General features: G+C 50.1%; 1 protein-coding gene across 5 annotated transcripts in view; it reads left to right on the top strand.

Moving 5' to 3' along the window:
• The window catches only part of CGREF1 (cell growth regulator with EF-hand domain 1), a 29038-nt gene extending 14140 nt beyond the window's left edge, over positions 1-14898 (top strand). For 2 of the 5 annotated variants that reach the window (XM_069728649.1, XM_069728650.1), the window contains exons 3-6: positions 2473-2535; positions 6244-6314; positions 7465-7589; positions 14007-14898. In XM_069728649.1, the coding sequence (XP_069584750.1) occupies positions 2473-2535; positions 6244-6314; positions 7465-7589; positions 14007-14426 (679 nt within the window). In that variant the 3' untranslated portion in view covers positions 14427-14898. Of the gene's footprint in view, positions 1-2472; positions 2612-6243; positions 6315-7464; positions 7590-14006 lie in introns of all 5 variants that reach the window. The other 3 variants (XM_069728651.1, XM_069728652.1, XM_069728653.1) reach the window with 2 other exon arrangements.
• Positions 14899-18108: the final 3210 nt, after the last annotated feature.

Below are 18108 nucleotides of genomic sequence, written 5' to 3' on the forward strand. Positions count from 1 at the left end.
CCACCGCCAAAAGCTCCAATGTCCACGGCGATAAAGCGACAGTCCGCATCTGCTATTGCCATGAGCACTACAGAAAAATATTTCTTGTAGTTAAAGTACTCGGATCCAGATCTGGCAGGTTTGATAATCCGTAAGTGCTTTCCATCCACTGTTCCCAAACAATTGGGGAAATTACACACTCTCCAGAATTTGTCGGCAATTTCCATCCACATGTCCGCGGTGGGTAGGGGGATAAATTCAGCCCGGAGAATGTTCCACAAAGCCCGGCAGGTGTCCGCAACTATTCCAGACAAGGTGGAAATTCCAAGCCGGTACTGAAAGTGAAGTGATGATAAGCTCTCTCCGGTAGCCAGGAATCTGAAAGAAAAAACAAAAACAAAAAAAAATTACGAAAAATTCTATTTATGGTGGGGTTTCGCTAAACATAAAGGAAAATACAAATAATACATGGCAGAACAATAATAATTATTTGTTTAGAATTATTACGTACCTTTTAGTGTGACCAGGAGACGTTCCTCTGCAGGAATCGCTCTACGAGCTGGGTGTCCTGTCTCCGGATGGCTCCTTGGACATGACCAAGTGAATCCTGAAAAGTCTCTTGAGACATCCTGGTATATTCCGGGAATTTGTCCGGGTTGGCATTAAGCTCGCCATACAGCGTGTGATAGGCTCCATGGTTCTCCCGGAGTTCAATAACGGGGTGTCTCCAAAAACGCTGACGCCGTGTCCTTCTCTGTCTTTCTTGATTTCTTAATTGCTCTCAAGCAAACGCACAGGCAAGAAACAGCTTGATGCTTAAATCCAGGTTGAAATAAAAGCGCTCAATGCGAAAATCCATCATGACACAGGATACAGTAGCAAAATCTGAAGATTTCAGCAGTCCAAGGGTCTATATAAAGATATCCCATAATACATGTCCACTGTTGTCCCATTGGTGGTGTCTGTTTATCGAGATTTTTCTCCTGTTAAATTTTCCACCATGCGCACAGAAAACGCAAACACATGCAAAACGCATGAAAAACGCATGTAAAAGTTGCATTTTTTTTACCGCATGCGTTACCTTATGCGTCTAAAAAAACGCTGCGTTTGCATATGGTTTATTGTGCGTTTCAGGTTGCGGCAGAAACTCTGCGGATTCTACCGCAAATGTGAAACTAGCCTTAGGTCTGCTCCAGCTGATGAGGACCCTGCCTGCTTAGGTCTGCGCCATGATGACCCTGCCTTGTTAGGTCTGCTCCAGGATGACCATGCCTGTCAGGTCTGCTTCAGGATGACCTTGCCCAGTCAGGTCTTCTCCAGGATGATCCTGCCCTGTCAGGTCTGCTCCAGGATGACCCTGCCTGGTTAGGTCTGTTCCGGCTGATGGGGGCCCTGCCCGATCCTACCTTGGTGGGATGTTTGTCTGTATTCTGAGGTCAGGTCTGCTCCAGCTGATGAGGGCCCTGCCCAGTCGGGTTGGCTCTGGCTGATGAAGGCCCTGCCCGGTCTACTCCGGCTGATGAGGGCCCTGCCTGGTAAGGTCTGCTCCGGCTGATGAGGGCCCTGCTCGGTCCTACCTTGGTGGGATATTTGTCTGTCTTCTGAGGTCAGGTCTGCTCTTGCTGATGATGGCCTTGCCCATTTAGGTCTGCTCTGGCTGATGAGGTCCCTGCCTGGTCAGGTCTGCTCTGGCTGATGAGGACCCTGCCTGGTCAGGTTTGCTTCGGCTGATGAGGTCCCTGCCTGGTAAGGTCTGCTCCGGCTGATGAGTGCCCTGCTCGGTCCTACCTTGGTGGGATATTTGTCTGTCTTCTGAGGTCAGGTCTGCTCTGGCTGATGAGGACCCTGCCTGGTAAAGTCTGCTCCTGCTGATGAGGGTCCTGAACAGTAAGGTCTGCTCTGGCTGATGAGGGCCCTGCACAATAAGGTCTGCTCCGGCTGATGAGGAACCTGCCCGGTCCTACCTCGGTGGGATATTTGTTTGTCTTTTGAGGTCAGGTCCAGGTTTTCTTCTATGGACTCGACATATGTCTGCCCCAGCTTTATCTCCTTGGGGTTAAGCTCTCACATGTCTTGTTATGGAGGCTCTTGGTTTAGGCTCAGTTGGTGTTGATTTCTCCATGTCTTCTTTATGTCCCACGCTACACAGCCATTGAATTCTCTGGTAGACAACTGTTTTTCTCCTCAGTAGTGCTGGAGGCGCCAGTGAGTGCAGTGATTGTGTGATTCCTCTCCACTGAAATGCCGCAGTAATGCATCAGATCACATGAAAGGATCTGCTGATTACTGGGGCGGAGGAGGGGCTGGCACCTGTGGAGTGAGGGCCCATGTTACTTGGGGCCTTCATTTTTTGGCCCTCTACAGTGTTTGGCTTGTAGCAAGCAGCCAAGTGATTCAGGAGAACATCAGCCTCTTTCTTAATGCTCCACCATGACTAGGCTCCTCCGTACATTCACTGACCTCCACTTTTTAATCTCCACTCTTTATTCCCAGGTCCGGCCCATCTCACAACATCGACATATCCAACCCATTCACCCCGGGAGAAGAAAAGCTCAGGTGATGGACATTTCTCCGCGGGTTTTGTGTGACTTAGTATCATGGAGGCAGCAGATAGTTGTCTGCAGTTCCCGAGGTCAGGAGACATCACGTAACATCATATACATCGTTCTACACTAATAGAAACATCTACACGCCCCTGTAATATCCCAGACATTATCCTGTAAATAATCCCAGAAGAAGGAACCTTCCAGGACTTTTCACTCTTTACTGTCGCCATAATCTGTACAAATCCTGAGGAAAACGAAGTGAAATCTTTTCTGTTGGAAAAATAAAAATTTGTCACCGCAGACTGCAGGGGCATCTCCTGTGTACAGCGCCCTCTTCAGGTCACCACAGATTGCGGGGGCATCTCCTGTGTACAGCGCCCTCTTCAGGTCACCAGAGATTGCGGGGACATCTCCTGTGTACAGCGCCCTCTCAGGTTACTACAGATTGCGGGGGCATCTCCTGTGTACAGCGTCCTCTTCAGGTCACCACAGATTGCGGGGACATCTCCTGTGTACAGCGCCCTCTTCAGGTCACCACAGATTGCGGGGACATCTCCTGTGTACAGCGCCCTCTTCAGGTCACCACAGATTGCGGGGGCATCTCCTGTGTACAGCGCCCTCTTCAGGTCACCACAGATTGCGGGACATCTCCTGTGTACAGCGCCCTCTTCAGGTCACCACAGATTGCAGGGACATCTCCTGTGTACAGCGTCCTCTTCAGGTCACCACAGATTGCGGAGACATCTCCTGTGTACAGCGTCCTCTTCAGGTCACCACAGATTGCGGGGACATCTCCTGTGTACAGCGCCCTCTTCAGGTCACCACAGATTGCGGGGGCATCTCCTGTGTACAGCCCCCTCTCAGGTTACTACAGATTGCGGGGGCATCTCCTGTGTACAGCGCCCTCTTCAGGTCACCACAGATTCAAGGGGCATCTCCTGTGTACAGCGCCCTCTTCAGGTCACCACAGATTGCGGGGGCATCTCCTGTGTACAGCCCCCTCTCAGGTCACCACAGATTGCGGGGACATCTCCTGTGTACAGCGCCCTCTTCAGGTCACCACAGATTCAAGGGGCATCTCCTGTGTACAGCGCCCTCTTCAGGTCACCACAGATTGCAGGGACATCTCCTGTGTACAGCGTCCTCTTCAGGTCACCACAGATTCAAGGGGCATCTCCTGTGTACAGCGCCCTCTTCAGGTCACCACAGATTGCAGGGACATCTCCTGTGTACAGCGCTCTCTTCAGGTCACCACAGATTCAAGGGGCATCTCCTGTGTACAGCGCCCTCTTCAGGTCACCACAGATTGCCCCTTGGGTTCAGGTCTGGGCTCTGCCATTCCATAACTTGTAACTTCTGGTGACGCAGTTCTTTCGATGAGCTATAGGTCGGTTAGTGTCGTCACCTAGAGGTGAAATTTCTCCTCATCTTTAGCTTTTTGCAGAGGCTGGAAAGTTCTGATGAAAAATTGTCTGATATTTGTTCTGTCCATAATTCCGTCCCCCTTGGCCAAAGCCCCTGATCCAGCTGCCGAAAACTAGCCCCAAAGCACAATACTGGCTCCACCATGTCTCACTGTGAGAATGGTGATCTTCTTGTGAAGAGCGGTGTCAGCTTTGTGTCTTCTGGAATTCCGGCCACAGAGGTCCTCCTCCGACTCATCAGACAGTCCACGTTTCTGCTTCAGGAGGTTCTGGCAGAACATCTCCAGCCCAGAGGTTTTATATGTAAGAAAAGGCTCCGTCTTGTCCCTGTCCCCACAGACCAGAGATATGGAGAATATGGAGATTGTGGTCACATGCAGGACACAACCAGGAATGACCAGAGACTCCTGCAGCTCCGGACTCTTGCAGCCTCCAGGGACATTTTCTTTTTGTCTTTTCATCAGTTTTCAAAGTTACATCCAGATCTCTGTGGTGTCGCTGTGGTTCCAGATTTCAGCCGCTTCTTGGTGACGTCTTCACGGTGTCCCAGGTAGATCTGATGCCTGAGAAATGTTCTTGTCCTTTGTCCTGACTGACAACTTTCCACAATGAGATCTTTTGCTGTGTTGTCAGCTGTTTAGGGACCAGAAAATGCCTGGAAAATTCTCCTAGAGCAGTGACACTTTGGGCTAATCAGAATCGCTGTGCATGATGGCGGATGAGCGCTGACTATTCTGTAACATGAGGGGAATTGTGATTGTCTGACTCTGAGAACAACCACAGCCCCAATTATAATAGGGTGTATCGTGCAGCACCCCAGAGATCTGGTCGTTGCAGTATGACACTCTGCCGCTAAGGGGAGTGATGGTACGTCTGATGGCACTGAAGGAATTCTACTGACCAGGTATCACCAGCACACATTACACTTCACACTCCGGCCACTAGGGGGAGAAAAAGGCTTTATTTATTGGGCCACTCCTCACACTGGTAAAACTAGGGGTTGGATAGGAAGTTAGTCAGAAGCTGACTGGGTTGGATTCAGGCAACATCCCGAGGCAGGGGGTGTTGCAGGGAGAAGACACAGGGGGGTCCCTGTCAGGCGTGGGAACCTGGCAGGTGTCTAGCGAACAGAGCAGAACGTAACGGAACCGCGCCTGCACACCCCGCGGCGGTATCCTAAGAAAGAGACACGAAGGGAAGGATATTGTGGAACAGTGAGAAACGAGATCAAGCACAAAGGAGAACCAGTAGGAGTCGTGCCGAGAGAGAGAGGCAACATCTTACTGAGGCGCATAGTCGGTGGCCGGAACACCGCGGGAGTAACTGACTCTAGGCCTTACTTCGAACTCCGCAGGACAGTTAATTATAGGTTGGCTGTCTACCTTAAATTTCCTACGAAGACATAGGGGGCAACGCGTGGAGAGGGGCGTCTCCAGGGTCCCGGAAGAGCTCCGAGCCTTCCCGTCACACGGGTGCGTCCTAGCCATAACATACCTGGGGAACGAGAAACTAGCAACATCTGGAACAAGCGAGAGAGAATTAGAAAGAACGAACGAACGAGAACAGCAGTTGTGAGGACTATTCCGAATGCTCAGCAGGGTAGCACTACAACACACAGGCGCTAGTGGTAGGCACTGATTTCCACCTGCAAAGGGAACTCTGGATGTGCCCATCGGACCGGCCGGTCTCAGCCAGCCCTGTTAACTGCTCTGGATTGCGGATCCTGAAGTCTTCAGTAAAGAGGTAAAGAGACTGCAACCTTGTGTCCTCGTTATTGACTGCACCTCACACCATCACCATCCACCTTACTGGGAAGCCTTGGGGACACACTTCACCTGTGGGAAGGTATACCATCCAGCTGCCATTCCATCACCCCAGTGGACCCCACAGCAGCGTCGGTCACCCTGACCGAACCCCACAGGTGGAGTCACGAACCCTTGACAGACTGCACCACCTTTATTGGACACCCCTTAGCAGGCTCGCGGACCGGGTCTAGCCACCGTCACAGCCTCAGAACCGAACCAGAGAGGCCCGGTACCGAGAACGCGTGGCCCTGTGTCTGGGGGCGCTCCATATCGCACTTATGCAACCACATTATTGCCATTTTGTTATTTTTACTTCCCCTCACAATTATTTCTGTTTGTTTCTCAGTGGATTTGTTCAGATTTTGGGTGACATTGAAGGGTAAAAAATCCTGAAATGATTCTTCTTGATGTGATCTTTCACATGACAAAGTCCCAGCATTACAGGGGTGTGCAGACTTTTCATATACTATGTATATTTTCTCTTCTCAGCATTTTGCACAGATATCTACAGGAGAAAGATCCCGTGGGAAAAAATGACGCAAATATGAGCCGAGAGACAGGTGAGAATACGGGGGATCTCCATCATATCCATCATGAGATGATATACACCCCATTACCAGAGTCCCTGATATTGTCCTCATCCTCCGCTTGCCTGATATATGGGGTCTCCTCCATTACTAGAGTCCCTGATATTGTCCTCATCCTTCGCTCTCCTGATATACGGCGTCTCCTATGTTGTTCAGGTGTCTGTTGATATGATCCTTGGTCTGGTTGTAGTCCCTGATCGTTGTCCTCCTATGTTGTTCAGGTGTCTGTCGATATGATCTTTGGTTTGGTTGTAGTCCCTGATCGTTGTCCTATGTTGTCCAGTTGTCTGTTGATATGGTCCTTGGTTTGGTTGTAGTCCCTGATCGTTGCTCTCCTATGTTGTTCAGGTGTCTGTCGATATGATACTTGGTCTGGTTGTAGTCCCTGATCGTTGTCCTCCTATGTTGTCCAGGTGTCTGTCGATATGATCATTGGTCTGGTTGTAGTCCCTGATTGATGTTCTCCTATGTTGTTCAGGTGTCTGTCGATATGATCCTTGGTCAGGTTGTAGTCCCTGATCGTTGTTCTCCTATGATGTCCAGGTGTCTGTCGATATGATACTTGGTCTGGTGGTAGTCCCTGATCGTTGTCCTCCTATGTTGTTCAGGTGTCTGTCGATATGATCCTTGGTTTGGTTGTAGTCCCTGATCGTTGTTCTCCTATGTTGTCCAGGTGTCTGTCGATATGATCCTTGGTCAGGTTGTAGTCCCTGATCGTTGTTCTCCTATGTTGTCCAGGTGTCTGTCGATATGATCCTTGGTCAGGTTGTAGTCCCTGATCGTTGTTCTCCTATGTTGTTCAGGTGTCTGTAGATATGGTCCTTGGTTTGGTTGTATCCCTGATAGTTGTCCTCCTCTGTTGTTCAGGTGTCTGATATAATCCTTGGTCTGGTTGTAGTCCCTGATCGTTGTTCTCCTATGTTGTCCAGGTGTCTGTTGATATGGTCCTTGGTTTGTTTGTAGTCCCTGATCGTTGTCCTATGTTGTCCAGTTGTCTGTTGATATGGTACTTGGTTTGGTTGTAGTCCCTGATCGTTGTTCTCCTATGATGTCCAGGTGTCTGTCGATATGATCCTTGGTTTGGTTGTAGTCCCTGATCGTTGTCCTTTTCTTCTTTTTTCAGCCATCTTACATCTCTTCGTGCTCCATGACTATGACAAGAGTGGTCTTCTGGATGGTCTGGAGCTCATGCAGATGATATACGGGGTTTTGACAAAGGGTATGCAGGAGAAAGCAACTGAAGAGTCGGTAAATGTTTCCACTATATAGAAGTTGGGTATGAGAAAAACTTGAGTACACCCCCTGAACTCCATGGTTTCACCTATCAGTGCATAATAATAAAACATGCTTTAGATTTTGAAATTAGGTCAATACAACCTCAGTGAAGAACAACACGTGATAGATTACACCAGGTAATTAATAATCTACCAACACCTAGGCCAAAATGCAGGAGCACAGTGTGATAATTAAGTACACCCCATGAATTGGCAGCTTGTAGGAGCTTTTAAAGGGAACCTGTCACCCCCCCAGGCGTTTGTAACTAGAAGAGCCTCATTGTGCAGAACTAATGCTGCATTCTGACAAGGTGGCTCTTTTAGTTATTATTCATTGCACTGCAGAAATAATCGCTTTTGAATTTGGTCCAGGGAGGCAGGTCTTTCCCCCCTCATCCAAACGCCTCCCTGCCGTCACTCTGCGAGAGAAGGGTGCCGCCTCCTCGGCGTTATTCAGTTGTCCAGGTGCCTGCGTGGTAAGATTCTGCCATGGGCATGCGCAGTTCGCGCTGCCCGACAACTGACATCACTTGATGTCTTGTTTACTGCGCCTGCGTGCACCCGCGGGATCTCGTTGGACTTGTTTGGTCTTTTTCTAATTGCATTGCCATGAACTTGAACACTTAACATATGAACGAAGGCCTTTAGAGTCTGAGCTGTAGCTCTTGTATTATTTTTTTCAGAGCATTGAACAGTCTGACTTTCAGATGAATTGGTTGGGATGTCTTCTGCTGGGAAGATTGTCAGTTGTCAGGGGTGTACACAGTAATCATGGAGCCCCATTTAGCCTCCTCAACAAAACAAAAAAAAATTTGTGGAGTCAGTGGTGGCCGGGCACGCAGGCACAGTAAAATAACAGCATTTCTCACAACTTTCAACCCAAGAAGAGAGATCTGTATTCTGGCATGTACACAGAAATGCTGAGACCTCTTAGTGTTCTCTACGATACCTTTTTATAGCCTCCATACAATAATGGCCTCAAAAATGACCCCCAAAAACAGTATACGGCTAAGTTCACACTAGGCATTTTTTATGCAAATTTTTAGCTGCGTTTTACAGGACCTGCACACATATTGGGTTTTGTCATCGGGATTTTGTGCTTTGCATGGTTTTTTACACATTGGAGCATGTCACTTCATTCAGTGTTTTTTCAGCATTTTTCACCCACTGATATAAATTGGTGCTGAAAAAACTCTGAAAAACCGCACTAAAAATGCAGATATCAGGTTTAGCTGCGTTTTTTTTTTGCCAAAACCTGATACTATAGAATAGAACTTTTTTTCTTCAACACTAAACTTCATTAGCATGCACAAGAGACAAATCTAGCATGCCAAAACCGCAGCAAAAAACGCAACAAAAAACCCGGCTTTTTTCTGCAGCTTCTTTCGTGCCAAGAGATCAGGTTTTATTGCGGAAAATAAACGGTGAAAAAAAGACTTATCCTAATACTCAACAGTGAAATCTCCCACAAAATGTTCCTCAAAATGCATCCTACACACACATGCCAACCCCATAGCAAGCCCCCACAGTGTGATGCCCTCTTGATCAGTTTGCCCCACACAGCATGATACTCCAATAAACCCCTACATCATATGATGGCCCCTGCAGTTCCTCCTCACACAGTATGATGGCCCCTACAGTTCCTCCTCACACAGTATGATGGCCCCTGCAGTTCCTCCTCACACAGTATGATGGCCCCTACAGTTCCTCCTCACACAGTATGATGGCCCCTACAGTTCCTCCTCACACAGTATGATGGCCCCTACAGTTCCTCCTCACACAGTATGATGGCCCCTACAGTTCCTCCTCACACAGTATGATGGACCCTGCAGTTCCTCCTCACACAGTATGATGGCCCCTGCAGTTCCTCCTCACAAAGTATGATGGCCCCTGCAGTTCCTCCTTACACAGTATGATGGCCCCTGCAGTTCCTCCTCACGCAGTATGATGGCCCCTACAGGTCCTCCTCACGCAGTATGATGGCCCCTACAGGTCCTCCTCACACAGTATGATGGCCCCTGCAGTTCCTCCTCACACAGTATGATGGCCCCTGCAGTTCCTCCTCACACAGTATGATGGCCCCTGCAGTTCCTCCTCACACAGTATGATGGCCCCTACAGTTCCTCCTCACACAGTATGATGGCCCCTACAGCTCCTCCTCACACAGTATGATGGCCCCTACAGTTCCTCTTCACACAGTATGATGGACCCTGCAGTTCCTCCTTACACAGTATGATGGCCCCTGCAGTTCCTCCTCACGCAGTATGATGGCCCCTACAGGTCCTCCTCACACAGTATGATGGCCCCTACAGGTCCTCCTCACACAGTATGATGGCCCCTGCAGTTCCTCCTCACACAGTATGATGGCCCCTGCAGTTCATCCTCACACAGTATGATGGCCCCTGCAGTTCCTCCTCACACAGTATGATGGCCCCTGCAGTTCCTCCTCACACAGTATGATGGGCCCTGCAGTTCCTCCTCACACAATATGATGGCCCCTACAGCTCCTCCTCACACAGTATGATGGCCCCTACAGTTCCTCTTCACACAGTATGATGGCCCCTGCAGTTCCTCCTTACACAGTATGATGGCCCCTGCAGTTCCTCCTCACGCAGTATGATGGCCCCTACAGTTCCTCCTCACACAGTATGATGGCCCCTACAGGTCCTCCTCACACAGTATGATGGCCCCTACAGTTCCTTCTCACACAGTTTGATGGCCCCTGCAGTTCGTCCTCACACAGTATGATGGCCCCTGCAGTTCCTCCTCACACAGTATGATGGCCCCTACAGTTCCTCCTCACAAAGTATGATGGCCCCTGCAGTTCCTCCTCACACAGTATGAAGGCCCCTGCAGTTCCTCCTCACACAGTATGATGGCCCCTACAGTTCCTCTTCACACAGTATGATGGCCCCTGCAGTTCCTCCTTACACAGTATGATGGCCCCTGCAGTTCCTCCTCACGCAGTGTGATGGCCCCTACAGGTCCTCCTCACACAGTATGATGGCCCCTACAGGTCCTCCTCACACAGTATGATGGCCCCTGCAGTTCCTCACACAGTATGATGGCCCCTGCAGTTCCTCCTCACACAGTATGATGGCCCCTGCAGTTCCTCCTCACACAGTATGATGGCCCCTGCAGTTCCTCCTCACACAGTATGATGGCCCCTGCAGTTCCTCCTCACACAGTATGATGGCCCCTGCAGTTCCTCCTCACACAGTATGATGGCCCCTGCAGTTCCTCCTTACACAGTATGATGGCCCCTACAGTTCCTCCTCACACAGTATGATGGCCCCTACAGCTCCTCCTCACACAGTATGATGGCCCCTACAGTTCCTCTTCACACAGTATGATGGCCCCTGCAGTTCCTCCTTACACAGTATGATGGCCCCTACAGGTCCTGCTCACACAGTATGATGGCCCCTACAGGTCCTCCTCACACAGTATGATGGCCCCTGCAGTTCCTCCTCACACAGTATGATGGCCCCTGCAGTTCATCCTCACACAGTATGATGGCCCCTGCAGTTCATCCTCACACAGTATGATGGCCCCTGCAGTTCCTCCTCACACAGTATGATGGCCCCTGCAGTTCCTCCTCACACAATATGATGGCCCCTACAGCTCCTCCTCACACAGTATGATGGCCCCTACAGTTCCTCTTCACACAGTATGATGGCCCCTGCAGTTCCTCCTTACACAGTATGATGGCCCCTGCAGTTCCTCCTCACGCAGTATGATGGCCCCTACAGTTCCTCCTCACACAGTATGATGGCCCCTACAGGTCCTCCTCACACAGTATGATGGCCCCTACAGTTCCTCCTCACACAGTTTGATGGCCCCTGCAGTTCCTCCTCACACAGTATGATGGCCCCTGCAGTTCCTCCTCACACATTATGATGGCCCCTACAGTTCCTCCTCACACAGTATGAAGGCCCCTGCAATTCCTCCTCACACAGTATGATGGCCCCTACAGCTCCTCCTCACACAGTATGATGGCCCCTACAGTTCCTCTTCACACAGTATGATGGCCCCTGCAGTTCCTCCTTACACAGTATGATGGCCCCTGCAGTTCCTCCTCACGCAGTATGATGGCCCCTACAGGTCCTCCTCACACAGTATGATGGCCCCTACAGGTCCTCCTCACACAGTATGATGGCCCCTGCAGTTCCTCCTCACACAGTATGATGGCCCCTGCAGTTCATCCTCACACAGTATGATGGCCCCTGCAGTTCCTCCTCACACAGTATGATGGCCCCTGCAGTTCCTCCTCACACAGTATGATGGCCCCTGCAGTTCCTCCTCACACAATATGATGGCCCCTACAGCTCCTCCTCACACAGTATGATGGCCCCTACAGTTCCTCTTCACACAGTATGATGGCCCCTGCAGTTCCTCCTTACACAGTATGATGGCCCCTGCAGTTCCTCCTCACGCAGTATGATGGCCCCTACAGTTCCTCCTCACACAGTATGATGGCCCCTACAGGTCCTCCTCACACAGTATGATGGCCCCTACAGTTCCTCCTCACACAGTTTGATGGCCCCTGCAGTTCCTCCTCACACAGTATGATGGCCCCTGCAGTTCCTCCTCACACAGTATGATGGCCCCTGCAGTTCCTCCTCACACAGTATGATGGCCCCTGCAGTTCCTCTTCACACAGTATGATGGCCCCTGCAGTTCCTCCTTACACAGTATGATGGCCCCTGCAGTTCCTCCTCACACAGTATGATGGCCCCTACAGTTCCTCCTCACACAGTATGAAGGCCCCTGCAATTCCTCCTCACACAGTATGAAGGCCCCTGCAGTTCCTCCTCACACAGTATGACATACCACAGATACTCCCAACACAGTATAAAGCTCCTACAGTTCTCCCCACAGAGTGTGAAGCCCCCAAAGTTTTCTCCATACAATATGATGTCCCCACAGCCCCCCATACAGTGTGATGGTCCTCACAACCCATATACAATATGGTGGTCCCAAAGCATCCCAGCCCAGTGTGATGGCCCCCTCAGCTACCACACACAGTATGATGTCCCACAGCTCCACACACACTATGATAGTCCCCACAATCCCTCACCCCCACATAGTTTGATGCTCCCACAGCCACCCTCAGTATGATGTCCCTACAGTCACTACACAGTATGATGCACCCACAGACACTATGATGCCCCCGCACCTCCCACAAAGAATATGATGAACCCACAGCCACCACACAGTATAATGGTCCCACAGCTCCCACACACAGTATGATGCCTCCCCCCAGCTTCTCATACAGTAGGATTTACTCACAGCTCCCCTCACAGTATGATGTCTTTCCCCCACATCCCCTACACAGTACTCATGTCCCTTGTCCCTACAGCTTCCACACAGTTTGATGGACCATATAGCTGCATACAGTATAATGACCTAGACTCCAAAGCCCCCCACACAGAATGATATTTCCATTGACTCCACACAGTATTATGTTACTATAACTTCCACGCAGTATGATGGACCGCGCAGCCCCACCCAGTATGATAATTCAACTGACCCCCATACAGTATGATGTCCCTCCAGCCTCCACTCAGTACATTGACATTGACCCCACACTGAGTGATAGTTCCACTGACCCCACATGGTATTATGTTCCTATAGGTTCCACACACGATGATGTCTCCCAGCCCCTACAATGTATGATATTCCCACAGCCACCACACATTATGATGAACTCCATAGCCCCCACTGTATGATGTTACAGCTTTCCACACAGTATGATACCCCCACAATCCTCACACAGAATGATGCCGCCATCAAAACACAGTATGATGGACCGCGCAGCCCTCCACAGTATGTCTTGTCAGCCCCCACACAGTATGATGAATCCCACAGCCTTCAGACAGTATGATGCTCCTACAGGCTCAGCACACAGTATGATTACCTAACAGCCGCAAAACAGAATGATGGACTCCACAGCCCCACACAGTATGATGTACCCCACAGCCTCATACAATGTGATTACGCTCTAGTACCCCACACAGTATGATGCTCTCACAGCCCCCCCAAGACAGTATGATGATCCCACAGCCTCCTACAATGTCATTGACCTTACAGACCCCCACACAGTATTGCCCTCACATCCCCTACAAAGTATGCTGATCATACTGACCCAGGGAGAATCGTGACATCTCACAGTTCTTAATCAGATTGATGGTCCATCCATGTCATATTTGAATTGGCCCGTCTCCTTCCTTGCTAATCCGGGTCCAGAGCTTTCCTAACACGATATTTGAAGATGCTTTCCTAGCCCTTTTTAGGAAACAGAGCCTTGTCAAGTAACGACTCTAGTAATGACTAAGTGCAGGGCGGGTTAATTACTTGCACTGAGTCAAATAAGTTCTTGTTCCTTCCTTAGGTTATTTCTGTGGTCGATGATGTGTTGGACAAACAAGATGTGGACCTGGACGGACTCCTCAGTGCCCAAGAACTGCTGAATTCTGTCAGCTATAAACAGGGGGAGAGCCAGGATTCTGCTCATGTTGTGATTCCACCTCCTATGGGGGTTCCGGCTGAGGAGGTGCGTGGTCCTGAGGACAGCGACCTCTCTATTGAGGAGGGCTCTGAGAAACCAGAACTGAATCAGGAACCAGCAGGGGTCCACAACATACACCCAGACCCAACCAATGACCTGACCCCTCAATCTGCAGAGGTCATAAGCAGTCAGGAGGACACTGATGTGGTCAATGATGAGGATGTGGTGGAGGAGGTCCCCACTGAGGTAGAAGCAGTGGAGATGCAAGGAGAAGAGGATGATAAACCAGATGAGGAAAATTAAAGACTATGTCCATCAAATGATCAAATACTTGAAATCAAAGAGCATCCCCCTCAAAATATAGATACCCCCAGTAAACCCGGGAGCCGGCCTGTTCTCGAAAGTGACAAAACATCTTCCATAGGTCAATAAAAGTGCAAGTAGGTGATGTTCTGTCACCATGTTACCTATAAGAACTAGCAATTAATGTAAAATAGTGGAAGACAGGTAAAACTCAGGGGTAATACTTACTGGGGATCCCGTTATTTTAAGGGAGAAGGCCTGTACTCGCTGATTGTGTTTGTACTCTTCGCACCATGACCACAAGGAGATGCCTTATACTGCCAGAGACGTGTCACTGTCCCTGATCAGGTGTTGTCCATCATCCAGGATAAAATCATTAACTTATTGTCTGATACAAGATGTAAAGATTCTGCTCCTCGACCTTTGTCCCTTCATTATGGGAATGAGTATAAATACCACTTTCTATACAGAATTCTGGAGATCTCTGGTGTCATTCTTCGCATCCTAAACTGTGTCCTCCAGGTCACAGGTCATCCCTGGTGGAAAGTTGTATTTATTGGCATCAACATAGACCTAATACATTTAGGATACAGAATTCGGCACCTCTTTAATGACACTCACCCCAAAATCAGGATGGTTCCAGGAAAGCGCCCGGTTCTCCTGGCCTGATGCCTGATGGTGAGGGATTAAAGAATTGGACAGGAAGAAATAAGTAGCCAGGTGGCTCTGGAGGAGAAACTAAGGGGCCTGGTTGAGAAACCAGAGGAGGATAGCATGGAGCATTCTGGGGAAGGACAGGACAGAGTGGTCTGGAGGAGGGCGAGGACCCCAGAGTCTGGAACTTTTAGGACAGAAGAGTCAGGAGGAGGACAGGGTGGGTTATTCTGAGTGAGGGCAAGACAGAGGAGTTTGGTGGAGAGTGAAGACACAGCAGTCTGCAGGAGGATAGAGGAGTCTGGAGGAGGACAGAGGAATCTAGATAGAAGGCAAAAGTAAGAGCTTGTCACACTTGTAGTAAGAAAGCTGATGGAACTGGAACCAGTGGGTGCCGAATCCTGCTGGTGAAACACAGCAAAACCACAGAAGAAATGACGTGATCTTACACGACCATGTGTTAGAAGTGCATTTTTATTATGGTCAATCCAGATATGGATGACGTGGTCTGGTACGGCCGCTATGTGGACGATCTTCTTTTTGTATGTTCGGGCCGCATAGCAGTCATGCCGGACTTCCTCGCTCATCTTAATACTAATAACTGAAATTTAAGTTTCACTCACTCTTCTCCAGATCTACATATCCCATTTTTGGATATTTATCTATTGGAAGACCCCAATACTGGCAGGGGCCATGCATCTCTAGGAAGGACATAGCTTACAGGCATCTAGTTGCCACCCTCACCATACATTAAAAGCCATTCCATATGGTAAATTTGTGCAGTCAGGATGTACATGTTCTGATGATGGCGCCTTCCTTCCGAGGGTGCTGTCATCAGGGATGCGGTGACGTCACCGCTGTGCTTTGCTTTACGGCCGGCCGGCGCTGACACAGTGCAGGGAAAGCTCTCGGCAGCAGCGCGTGCATTAGTAGCGCTCCTGCCGAAAGCAGTTTTAACCCTGTGGACGGCGGGGGACGTGACATGAATGTAAGTATGTGGTGTTTTTTTTTTTTTACTTTTACAATGGTAACCAGGGTAAATATCGGGTTACTAAGCGTGGCCATGCACTTAGTAACCCAATGTTTACCCTGGTTACCCGGGGACTTCGGCATCGTTGAAGACAGTTTCAACGATGCCGAAGTTGTTCCCCGGATCGTTGAGAGCTGTCTGTGTGACAGCTTCCTAGCGACCACACAACGACTTACCAACGATCACGGCCAGGTCGTATCGCTGGTCGTGATCGTTGGTAAGTCGTTTAGGGTAACGGTACCTTTACTTATATGATATTTCATACAATATCGTGAAAGTGAGGACAGGAGGGAACATTCTGGGTGAGGACAGGAGGGAACATTCTGGGTGAGGGCAGGAGGGACCTTTCTGGGTGAGGACAGGAGAGAACATTCTGGGTGAGGGCAGGAGGGACCTTTCTGGGTGAGGACAGGAGAGAACATTCTGGGTGAGGACAGGAGGGACCTTTCTGGGTGAGGACAAGAGAGAACATTCTGGGTGAGAACAGGAGGGACCTTTCTGGGTGAGGACAGGAGAGAACATTCTGGGTGAGGACAGAAGAGAACATTCTGAGTGAGGACAGGAGGGAACATTCTGAGTGAGGGCAGGAGGGACCTTTCTGGGTGAGGACAGGAGGGAACATTCTGAGTGAGGACAGGAGGGAACATTCTGGGTGAGGACAGGAGGGACCTTTCTGGGTGAGGACAGGATGAAACATTCTGGGTGAGGACAGGAGGGAACATTCTGGGTGAGGACAGGAGGGAACATTCTGGGTGAGGACAGGAGGGAACATTCTGGGTGAGGACAGGAGGGAACATTCTGGGTGAGGACAGGAGGGAACATTCTGGGTGAGGACAGGAGGGGCCTTTCTGGGTGAGGACAGGAGAGAACATTCTGGGTGAGGGCAGGAGGGACCTTTCTGGGTGAGGACAGGATGGAACATTCTGAGTGAGGACAGGAGGGAACATTCTGAGTGAAGACAGGAGGGACCTTTCTGGGTGAGGAGAGGATGAAACATCCTGGGTGAGGACAGGAGAGAACTTTCTGGGTGAGGACAGGATGAAACATTCTGGGTGAGGACAGGAGAGAACATTCTGGGTGAGGGCAGGAGGGACCTTTCTGGGTGAGGACAGGATGGAACATTCTGGGTGAGGACAGGAGTGACCTTTCTGGGTGAGGACAGGAGGGAACATTCTGGGTGAGGGCAGGAGGGACCTTTCTGGGTGAGGACAGGATGGAACATTCTGGGTGAGGACAGGAGGGACCTTTCTGGGTGAGGACAGGAGAGAACATTCTGGGTGAGGACAGGATGAAACATCCTGGGTGAGGACAGGAGAGAACTTTCTGGGTGAGGACAGGATGAAACATTCTGGGTGAGGACAGGATGAAACATTCTGGGTGAGGACAGGAGGGGCCTTTCTGGGTGAGGACAGGAGAGAACATTCTGGGTGAGGGCAGGAGGGAAAATTCTGAGTGAGGACAGGAGGGACCTTTCTGGGTGAGGAGAGGATGAAACATCCTGGGTGAGGACAGGAGAGAACTTTCTGGGTGAGGACAGGATGAAACATTCTGGGTGAGGACAGGAGAGAACATTCTGGGTGAGGGCAGGAGGGACCTTTCTGGGTGAGGACAGGATGGAACATTCTGGGTGAGGACAGGAGGGACCTTTCTGGGTGAGGACAGGAGGGAACATTCTGGGTGAGGGCAGGAGGGACCTTTCTGGGTGAGGACAGGATGGAACATTCTGGGTGAGGACAGGAGGGACCTTTCTGGGTGAGGACAGGAGAGAACATTCTGGGTGAGGACAGGATGAAACATCCTGGGTGAGGACAGGAGAGAACTTTCTGGGTGAGCACAGGATGAAACATTCTGGGTCAGGACAGGATGAAACATTCTGGGTGAGGACAGGAGGGGCCTTTCTGGGTGAGGACAGGAGAGAACATTCTGGGTGAGGGCAGGAGGGACCTTTCTGGGTGAGGACAGGATGGAACATTCTGAGTGAGGACAGGAGGGAACATT

Source organism: Ranitomeya imitator, chromosome 5 (genome assembly GCF_032444005.1).
Source record: "Ranitomeya imitator isolate aRanImi1 chromosome 5, aRanImi1.pri, whole genome shotgun sequence".
Taxonomy (NCBI): domain Eukaryota; kingdom Metazoa; phylum Chordata; class Amphibia; order Anura; family Dendrobatidae; genus Ranitomeya; species Ranitomeya imitator.